The sequence below is a fragment of the Rhincodon typus genome, chromosome 37 (genome assembly GCF_021869965.1).
Source record: "Rhincodon typus isolate 14 chromosome 37, sRhiTyp1.1, whole genome shotgun sequence".
NCBI lineage: Eukaryota > Metazoa > Chordata > Chondrichthyes > Orectolobiformes > Rhincodontidae > Rhincodon > Rhincodon typus.
Window position 1 is genome coordinate 20230826 of NC_063368.1, and position 10917 is coordinate 20241742.

A 10917-nucleotide genomic window follows, 5' to 3' on the forward strand; every position below is an offset into this window, starting at 1 on the left:
AATCTGGGGTTCTGAGTGGGCAGCTATGTTGAGGCAGCAGGTCAGACCTGATCTAGGATGGAGTTGACTGAGGGGCTGAATGGACTCCTGGTTCTTTTGGTCTGATGCATCACTCCCTTTGAAGGATTGTTCTTTGAAGTTCTCTTGGCACCTCTTCAGGTTTGACATTCCATGGTTCTTCCCAGTGCTTTGCCAGAGAGCCCTACCGAATTTACTCCCATTGGTCATGTTTTTGCTGTATGTTTTCATTAAATACCTCCTGTTAATAGAGGTTTAATTTGTCTGTAAGTGATTCATGGCTATGATCTATTAGTATGACAGGACACAGTAGCTGTGTAATACAAGCCTACACTCTGTGCTCACGTTTCTGCAGAGTAATTTGGTTACAAACTAAGAGTCATAGAGTCTTACAGACGTACAGCATGGAAACAGACCCTTTGGTCCAACTTGTCCATGTTGACCAGATATCCTATACAATCTAGCCCCATTTGTCAGCATTTGGCCCACATCCCTCCAAACCTTTCCTATTCATGTACCTAGCCAGATGCCTTTTAAATGTTGTAATTGTACCAGCCTCCAGCACTTCGTCATTCCATACACACACCACCCTCTGTGTGAAAAAGTTGCTCGTCTGGTTCCTTTTAAATCTTTCCCCTCTTGCCTTAAAACCTATGCTCCTCTAGTTTTGGGCTCCACTACCCTGAGGAAAAGACCTTGTCTATTTACCCTATCCATGTCCGTCATAATTTTATAAACCTCTATAAGGTCACCCCTTAGCCTCCAGGGAAAATAGCCCCAGCCTGTTCAGCCTCTCCCTGTAGCTCAAACCCTCCTCTTTTCTGAACCCTTGCAAGTTTCACAACATCCTTCCTATAGCAGGGAGACCAGAATTACACACAATATTCCAATAGTGGCCTGATCAATGTCTGACAGAGCAAGACTTCGGGATTGGGCTATAGAGACCATCCAATAGAATCTGGTCTTGGTGACGTGTTTGGGGCATAAGAACCACACTCACGGCTGTGTAGCCAAATCCCATCCCAATTCCATTTACAATTCTGCTAACAATACCATCATTGTAGATTGGATCTCAAACAACAAGACAGAATACAGGAAAGAGATCGACAGCTTAGCAGCATGGTGTAAAGACAACAATCTCTCCCTCAATGTCAGCAAAATGAAGGAGCTGGTCATCAACTTTAGGAAGTGAAGTGGAGAACATGCCTCTGTCTGTATCAGTGGTGCTGGGATGGAGATGGTCGAGGGCTTCAAGTTCCTGGGAGTAAATATCACCAACAGTCTGTCCTGGTCCATCCACATCAATGTGACAGTCAAGAAAGCACAATGTCTCTACTTCCTCAGAAGGCTAAAGGAAATTCAGCATGTCCACAATGACACTTACCAACTCTTATAAATGCACCATAGAAAGCATCCTATCCAGATCTATCACAGCCTGGTATGGCAACTGCTCTGCCCAAGACCACAAGAAATTACAGAGAGTTGTGAACGCAGTCCAGGCCATCACAAAAACCAGCCTTCCTTCCACTGACTCTGTCTACACTTCCCACTGCCTCGGGAAAGCAGCCAACATCAAAGCCCACCGCCCCACCCTGGTTATATTCTCTTCCATCAGGCAGAAGATAGAATAGTTTGTAAACATGTATGAACAGATACAAGAACAGCTTCTTCCCTGCTGTTACCAGATTTAGGAACAGACCTCTCATAAATTAGAGTTGATCTTTCTCTGCAACTTCTCTGTAGCTGTAACACTGAATGCTGCATTCTGTTCTATCACACTGATGTACTTCTGTAAGGTATGACTTGTCTAGATAGCACACAAAGCAATACTTTTCACTGAATCTTGGTACATGTGACAATAATAAATCAAATCATTGATTGTGGGAGCTTGCTGTGCACAGTTGGCTGTCAGACTCCCTACATTGCTACAGTGAGGAAATTCATTGTCTATAAAACACAGCGGGACACTCGAGGCTGTGACAGGCGCCACATAAATACAAGACTTTTTCCTAGCGGAAGGAATGGGTGCCGGCTGTGGGATGAGTGCAGTGTTACCTGGCGGAATGGGCTGGTCTTTCAATCCCCAACATGTTCCACCGAACATAAAACATGCTCCCGACAAAACCAGGCGGGACCTGAGGCCAAGCAGCGTCAGGGAGAACTGACGTACAGGTGGGACCCACCTGGAGGATATAAAAAGGCAGCGACAAGGAGCGAGTTTCTCATAAACGCTGCTCGGGAACAGACGGTGCCTAGGTAGGAGCGCTCTGAAAGTTTGTAACTTGTTTCTTGTTGAATAAGTTCATTGCATATGGTTTAAAAAGCTGGCGCTGGATTCTTTACTCTGCTTTTCCGCCCCTGCTTTGCGCTTTCTGAAACAAAGCGAATGATAGAATCCGGGAGAGAGAGGGATTGAGGAGAGAGAGAGGGATTGAGGAGGGAGAGAGGGATTGAGGAGGGAGAACGCTCAGCACTTTGTTATTCTCAATCAGTTGGGATAAAGTGACGTGGGGCTGTGTGAGAGGCACTGAAGTATCATTAATCAATAACGGTTTCATGTCTTTATTAGACTCTAATCACAGACTTTTTAAAAAATGGAATTCGAATTCCACCATCTGCCAAAATGGGATTCCTACCCAGGCCCCCTGCATGTTGTCTGGATGAACAGTCCAGTGATACTAGCACTAGGCCATGGCCTCCCCACTGTCCTTGTACAAACATTTTGTCGATATAATGTCTTGGTGGGGGGGGGAAACAATAGTTACAGACTCAGTGGTTAGATAGTTTGTTTTTTTTTTAAACACCAACTACTTTGTTTCTTTCAATTCCCACCATTAATTACCTATTTTATTGAGCATGGTCAGTCTGTCCTTACCACCTTCCCTTGCTGCAGTGATTCCTATCTCGGTGTTTGATCCACGATGTGATCCACTCTATCACCCAGAGTGATCCCTGTGGATTGTCTGGCTCTGGGTGGAGTTATGTCAATGGCCCAATCAGCAAATGCAAAGTTTGTTGGATAATTAGTTAATCAGCTTCTTGTCCTCCTGTTTTAATTAAAATGATCCAAAGCCTCTCTCCACTTGGGGAAACTATATCCCAGAGAGTTATTGGACATAACAGACCTGGCAGTGTCTGTGCTGAGAGATAGTAAGTTAATGTTTCTGAAAAGTGGTTTTACTGGACCTCATTGGTCAGATGTCATTGGGATGAATCATTCTCCGTCTCTCCCTCAGCAGACACTATCAGGTCTCCTGATTCATTCTAGCATTTCCTAGGTTTTGTTTCAGAATTCTGGCATCTGCGTTATTATGGGTCTGGGGAAGAGTGACTTTGCAGAATCATTTCCAGAAGAATCCAGCAGGTGCTACACAAACAGTATTTCTGGTCACATACTCACAAGAGTCCCATGAAAATTCTTTCCCTCAGTTTGATCTTGTTCTGTACTGATCAAGGAGGCCACAGGTTTAGACCTACAAGAGGCTTTATGGTCACAAGGCTCAGTCTTGGTGTCTCTGTCTGCAGGGTTTGGGGCTGTGGGGAGGGGAGGGGGCAGGCAGGTAGAGAGGAATACACCATCCAGAGGCAGCATGGTTGCTAACACTGTTAGCTCACAGCGCCAGGGATCCCAGTCCAATTCCACCCTCGAGCGACAGTCTGTGTGGAGTTTGCACATTCTCCCCGTGTCTGTGTGGGTTTCTTCCCACAGTCTGAAGATGTGCACGCTTGGGTGGATTGGCCATAGGGAATGTGGGGTTGGGGTTAGGGTTAGGTCTGGGTGGGATGCTCTTCAGAGGGCCAGTGTGGACTTGATGGATTGAATGGCCTGCTTCCTAATACAATACACAGCTGCTTGACAAAATGGCCATTAAGTGGATTGGGTCATGTGGCTATGTTAGCTCAGCTCTCATACTGGAACACTCCTGGCTGGAGAACCTATAAGGTACTGTTATAGGTTCTTGCTCAGACTCCTAGCCTGGACCTCAGTGTAAGCATTTATGTAAAAAGGAGCTGAGGCAATGGCTGTGATATTGACTACAGTTAGAAAATTTTTTACATTCAAAAGACCAGATTAAAAATACATCGAGTCTATTTATGCATAGTCTGACAGTTAGCTTCAGGCAAATAGCAATACAGTACAGAATCTAGATGGAGTGATGTGGTAGCTCACTGAGTAAAGGAGAGGCTTGCCACTCCCCTGATCAATGCCCATCATTAAAGTGCAAGGTCATTCACTATTTGCTTTAAATGTCTTACAAAAGGCAACAAGTGACCAAGCAGGAAGACTGCTGTCATCTCTTTGAGGGAAATTTGGAGCTTTGCCCATATCTCAAAGCGAAATGTAAATAAAAATAATGGATTAGCAATGACCCTTTTTTCAAATGACTTTGAAATCTGCTCAGGCAGATAAGCTACATGAAGTTATTTTTTGTTTACTGATAAATCTTTTTTTTTCAGGATGGATCTGAAGATTATGATGTTTCCCCTTTTGTTTCTCTTGCCAACATTTGACTGTGTATCTGCTCAGGTGACAGTTCCCAGAGGATGCGGCTCTGATTTACTGAACATTTACTTCAACCTGTGTGACCTGGATGCTGTTTGGGGGATTGTTCTAGAAGCCATTGCTGCTGTAGGAATTGTTGTCACTGTGATATTAGTAGTAGTTCTGTTGGGCATCACACCATTCATTCTAGACAAGAGGAAGAAAGCCTGTGTCCCTATCCAGTGGCTTTTCCTACTGGGCACATTGGGAATTTTTGGCTTGACCTTTGCTTTCATTATCAAACTTGATGAAAAGACATGTCCGACCAGGCTGTTCCTCTGGGGAGTTCTGTTTGCCATCTGTTTCTCCTGCCTGTTGGCCCACGTCTGGAGGCTCCTAAAGTTGGTGCATACAGGGGAAGGTCCCACAATCTGTAACATGATCAGCCTGGTTCTGATCCTGACTCTGGTGCAGGTCATCATCGCCATTGAATACCTGGTGCTTACCACTGTCCGGTTCAGTAACGGTGGTTTCTATGAGAACAAAGACTTTGTCATGTTATTGATCTACGTTATGTTTCTGATGGCACTGACGTTCATCCTTTCCATCTTCACTTTTTGTGGCCATTATAAAAAATGGAAGAAACATGGTGCCCACATATTTGTGACCATGTTCTTTTCCATAGCTATCTGGGTGGTGTGGATCGTTATGTTTGTCCATGGGAATGCAGCTTTGAACAGGAGTCCTGAGTGGGATGATCCCACACTCAGCATTGCGCTGGTTGCCAATGGCTGGGTCTTCATCCTGTTCTACATGCTTCCAGAACTCCGACACATCACCTGCCCTGCAAAGTCCGAAGATGATCCACAAGACAGTGTTGCTCTGAATCAGCCAACGGGAAGAATGAAGGGTCTGGATAACCAGGTCTTCTTCTTGGAGGAGCCAAGCAGAGGTGAGTGATTCCAGCTGCAGCAGGAACATGAAAGTATATCCAGATTAACAAAAACAAAACCAGCAGTAACTGAGCATCTGAGTAACTGAGAATATAATTCAGGGGCTCTTCCCACCACCCCACCACCCAAGGCTTGGGGTAGCTTAACTTGAATGCTTCTCATTTGCCGAACACCAGTCCCTAACTTTCCTTAGCTGTGAACAGTATTTGTAAAATGGACTGAAACTGCTGTTAGGACCAAGAAACATATTTTAATTTTCAGTGAGGTAACTTTGTTTTTGTGAACTGTTGTACAGGGCCAGAGGGTTACAGAGGAAAAATACTTGCAGAACTACACAGTAGAAGGCAAATTTGACACTTTCAAAGACCCAGCACAGGCATGATGGCCCAAATGGCCTCCTTACAGACTGCCTGATTCTGATGGACCTGTTCATTATGAAGCTGAGTTGAAGTACAGGAGGGGCAGGGAAAAAAAGATTAAAAAAAAAACTGCAGATTCTGGAAAACAGAAGATAGTTGGGCAAATTAAAATTTTCAATGCCAAGTACAGTATGAGCATATTACTGAGATGATACTTCCCCTGCAGGGGAGGGTGGGGCATGAAATTGGTTGGGTTTTGAAGCACATCATACAATAGCAGGGGCCCCCACCCGATACACAGACAATTCTTTTACTCTAGTAGTGAAGAAATTCAGGTGAGACACAGGTTGGCCTGTGATTAGCTACAACTGCATTTGCTCCACACCAAAGCCAAATTTGGTTTCATCTCAGGGTTCATTAATTGAGTAGTATTAAACTGACTCCTCTATCAAGGAGTGCCCACAGGCTGTCCTTGTACTCTAGCAACATTCGTTCAAAGCTGGTTCACTTCCTGCTTCAAAGCAAATACACTCTTGGGTTTAGAAATGTCTGCAATGTTCCAGTGAGAGATCATGATTTGTAATCTTCTGTTTAACACCTGGCTCTGCCAAAAACCTTTAGCAATAGAACACATGAGGAACAGGAGGTTGTGGTGCTGCTGCTTGGCAAGGGACTAATGTGTGGTTTAGACAATAATTGAAATCTGGATCAACAACTTCACCCTCCTGGGTGTGCTCAGGAGCAAGGGAGGAGCTATGAACGTCTAGAGCAAAGTAGGCAGGTGAGGAGTCATTGGGATTTGATTCAATCCTGTATTGGGCTGTGACATTACCACTGCTCCTGGTACCTCTTTAGGAGAGTAGAAGCTATGATGAGGCATCTCTGGCTCGTTGTGAAATGTAGAGAAGATGGAATGGCTGTGTGGAGTTACAAACTGCTCTAACTCAATTTCATTTGTTTCCACAGTATTCGCTGGGAATGTTGATAATGTTCCTTCTCCTTTGTACCGTAGTCACTCGCCAATCGGCCACAACGTAAGTGCTGCCTTCGAATATCACTCAACCTTTCCCTTGTTTATTCAGCCTGTTGCCCCATGTTGTTAAATTTTTATTGGCCATTGTAGGTCATCCAAAAAACTTTACCCCCTCAGCACATCAAACTAAATGATTGGAGTTATCCCAGAATCCCCTTCCATGTCTAACTATTCATTGCGCAAATAGTTAATGGGTCTGTCTCCCTTAACTCAATGCACCAGTGATTTCTGGGATCAAAGAATACACATGTAAAATAGGAGCAGAAGTAGACCATTCAGCCCCTCAAGCCTGCTCCACCATTCCGTAAGATCATCTCTGATCTGTTTGAGTTTTGCATTTCATATCTCTATCTACTCCCAATAACCTTCTATTTTCATTAGACAGTGAACTCCATCTACCTCAGCTTTAAAAATATTCAATGACCCACTTCCATTGGCTCCTGAGGCAGAGTTCCAAACTTGCCCCTTAGCCCAGTCTGGTGTCTCAAGGGTGGTATGGGATAGACGGTCTGATCTCAACTGTTCCCACTGGGGCTGAAGACCTGAAATTACACAAGAATCCAACCCAATGCAGTCATCAAGCAGGATACCTGTGGACAAAATTCAAACACTTCACCTTTCCACACGATCATTAACTCAATGGGAGACAAGATGAATAAAGAATAAAAGTCTAAAAACAATTGATAGTGCCATTTTTAAAAAAAAAAGTTGGTTTTAAATGGAGAGATTCTCACACTCAAACACATCAGTGTTAGTGTTCTGGTGACAGAAGCACAGGAGGTAGCCATTCAGATTATTGATTCTGTGCAATTTACAAAAAACACACACTTACCCAATTAGACCCAATCCATGTTATTGATATTTAAAATAGATTATCTTCCCACTGGTTTGTTTGCCAAGTACAGTACCTTTTTTAAAATCTCTGTCCCTCTAGTTACTGACCTTCCTGCCAGTAGAAATAGATTTCTGTGTAATCCACAAACTCCTTGTAATTTTGAGAAGCATTAGTAAATCTCCCTGGCATAGTGGCACTGGTCCCTAAAGCCAATGACTAAAGATCAGACCATTCAATACCTGGTGTCTCCATCTTCATGAGCTGAAGGGTAACTGTGAGACTCCAAATCACAGGAGCACCGTCCCTGAGGACTAGGTCACTGGGTTCAGAACGATGCCTTGTGAGCAAAACCCATTCTCTCAAACTGAGGGATCACAAACTGACTGTCAGGTAATGAACTGAGGTTAGAAGTTCTGAATTCTGGGACTAGGTTTCACAATTGTATGTTCCACCATGTCTCTGATCAAATGCTCTAATCTGTTTTCAGATGTATGCTGCACCAAAGGATTTCACAATCCCACGTCCTCATACCAGATCCAGCTACCTTCCCACACCCCTCCTACAAGACCCTTACCTCAACTACCAGAACAGACAGACAACATTCTAGAACATTCCAGCCTCATGAAGAGGCAGCAGACTGGTTTTGTTTATAGAACTTCCCAAGCCACTCGTTCACTTCTTCCTGCTGGATTACAACAAAATTCTTCAGTTCCTGGTGATATCAACTTATTAATATAGAAAACCTCCTCTTTTTTTTTTTAATCTGAAGTATTTAGTCAACAGCCAATGCTCATTCGCTCATTTCCTGGCTGCTGCTCATTGGCAGGAAGTGAACCCTTTGGTTAAAAGCATGGCTTTGCTCATTGCTGAATACTCTGGGAATATATCCAATGTGATATTTATCAATAACCAAAAAAACTGATCAAAATGAATGTTTTAATCTACAATGAATTTGATGATCTACCCTGAAATGTATTTTGCTGCATTGCACTCATTCAAGTAGATATGCTACTGGTGGTGATATTCAAGTGTATGTATCAGAAACACTGATAGCATCACTTTTTTAGTTCCATAATTCTTTTCTCTCTCTCTCTGTTTCTAACAAACCTTCCATTTCTCTTGGGCTTTGAGTCCAATCTTCACAATTTGTTTTTCCTTCACTGTGTATCTGGTCCACAAACAACCTCCTGTAAATCCAGAGGTGTGGTGATGGCCAACAGTACCTTACTGTCTAAATCCACACAGCCCAGGTATTGATAAACTTGCTGTACTTAGGAACTTTATCTCTCTTTTACTTTGATTTGTAACTCCTAACTGCTGAGATATTTTAATCTGTGAACTGTCTGGCCCCCTACTGGTGCTGGATCTATTTGCTTGAGTGTTATTTTCTGTATGTCTTTGTGTTTGTGTATTACTGCCTGTGGGTCAGAGGGAGAAATGCCCATTTCTGACTCACCAAATGCACTGAGAAACAGAATAACAAAACTGAACACTTTGATACCTGGTGTGTCTCCATGTTCAGGAGCTGAAGGCTGCACTGTAACTGAGACTCCAAATCGCAGGAGCACCATCTCTAAGGACTGGGTCACTGGCTCCACAGCAATGAAGATCAATGCCTTGTGAACAAAACCCATACTCCCCCAAGTGATTCAAACTGAGGGATCACAAGTGAAATTAAAGTTCTTTAATATTAAAAGCAAGAGGTGATATTGTATTGACACTCATGCTCCCAGTACCTCTCCACTTGCAAAATTCATGGAATATCCTTGAGGTACAACTGTCAATTCTTTGTAACTTTAAATAAATATTTACATCAAAGTGTTAAATAAATGACAGACTGTGTGGTTTGACACATTGAGTCAAACTGAAGAGAAGCATTTTTGTAGGTGTAATAAAGTTTATTTAAATTTATTTTGTGTAATGTATCTTTATCAGTATGTAAATAAAAGAACAGGGAAGCATGCGGGGTTCGATTTGGTCTATGGCTGCTCTATCCACACTTTGAGATGCCTTAGCCTCCTATTCCTTCTCTTCCCCTCCACCCCAAACCCCTGCCTGTTTTGGGATTGGCCTTATTGAATTGCACAGGGTCTAGGGCAGTGGGTTATTACTGATAAAGCAGCAACTCCTATCTGCTGCTCCAACCACTATCAGAGACTGACATAGCATAGGTGGAAGCTGGACTGTTAAAGCCCAGCACAACAGCCAATACACCCGCTGCAGAAAGTTGTTCGCTTCAGGGACTAGGGATCTCTGGTTGTGTAGTCTCTGTACAAAGGTGGATGAGGGACACATACATTCTTCTAAAAGAAGCCTCCTTGTCGTTTTGTTGTAAACAGGTCATTACAAGGTCTTCACTCAAACTCACCATTCTTTATTTTGCTCACTAACAACATAAAGAAATGGGAGTAGGAGGTGGCTATTCAACCCTTCACACCATTTCTGGTATTCACTGAGATCATGGCTAATCTATTTCAATATTCTCTTCCTATATCCCTTGATGTCTGTACTATGTCACTATCTGTCTGAGTCTTGAACAGGCTCAATGGCTGAGGCACCACAATTCTCTGTGGCAGAGGATTTCAGCAAATCCTCACCCTCTAAATGAAGAAACTCCTCGCCTCTGGTCAAAATGGCCTGCTGCTTATTCTGAGATTCTGACATCTAGTTCTAGCCCCTACCCCGTCAGGGGGCAGACATCCAGCCTGTATCTACCCTCTGAAGCCCTGTATGAATTTAGTATTTTTCAATGAAATCACATCTCACTCTTCTAACCTCCAGATAATTTAGCCTAGATCAATTAATCTTTGTTTATAGGATATTCCCTCCATCCCAAAAATTAGTCTAGTGAACCTTGGTTGCACTCCTTCTATGACAAGTATATCTTTCCATGGGTGAGACCAAAACTGTAGATAATAGGCGTGCTCTCAGCAAGGCTACAGATATTTACTTTGGTTCTCCAATTCTCTCATTAAGGCCGACATAGAGGCTGTATTCATTACTGTCGTACTGCATGTTCACATATGAATAAGGAACACCCAAGTCTCTCAAGTTCAAGCGCCCTCTCTCCATTTCAAAAAGACTTTTTATTGCTGCTTTTGCTACCATAGTGGATAATCTCTCACTTCTGTCTGAAACATTAATACATACAGGTGTTAGTTCTGTAAATAGAGATAACAAGGTGTAGAGCTGGATGAACACAGCAGGCCAAGCAGCATCAGAGGAGCAGGAAAGCT

The 10917-nt window shown here is 43.2% G+C and overlaps 1 protein-coding gene across 2 annotated transcripts; it reads left to right on the forward strand.

Moving 5' to 3' along the window:
• The first annotated feature begins 2143 nt into the window (after positions 1-2143).
• LOC109925435 (G-protein coupled receptor family C group 5 member B-like) lies at positions 2144-9592 on the forward strand. 2 transcript variants are annotated; one of them, XM_048617654.1, is made up of 4 exons: positions 2144-2274; positions 4477-5453; positions 6780-6847; positions 8169-9592. In XM_048617654.1, the coding sequence occupies exons 2-4, from the start codon at positions 4478-4480 to the stop codon at positions 8286-8288; spliced, it is 1164 nt and encodes a 387-aa protein (XP_048473611.1). In that variant the 5' UTR covers positions 2144-2274; position 4477; the 3' UTR covers positions 8289-9592. The 2 variants fall into 2 exon arrangements, with proteins under 2 accessions (XP_048473611.1, XP_048473612.1); XM_048617655.1 differs by having other exon boundaries at positions 2271-2291.
• The last annotated feature ends 1325 nt before the right edge of the window (positions 9593-10917 follow it).

Coding starts and splice junctions, on each gene's coding strand:
- LOC109925435 (XM_048617654.1), top strand. CDS start 4,478: ATGGATCTGAAGATTATGATGTTTCCCCTTTTGTTTCTCTTGCCAACA. Junction 5,454..6,779: donor CTTGGAGGAGCCAAGCAGAG/GTGAGTGATTCC, acceptor TTGTTTCCACAG/TATTCGCTGGGAATGTTGAT. Junction 6,848..8,168: donor ACTCGCCAATCGGCCACAAC/GTAAGTGCTGCC, acceptor ATCTGTTTTCAG/ATGTATGCTGCACCAAAGGA.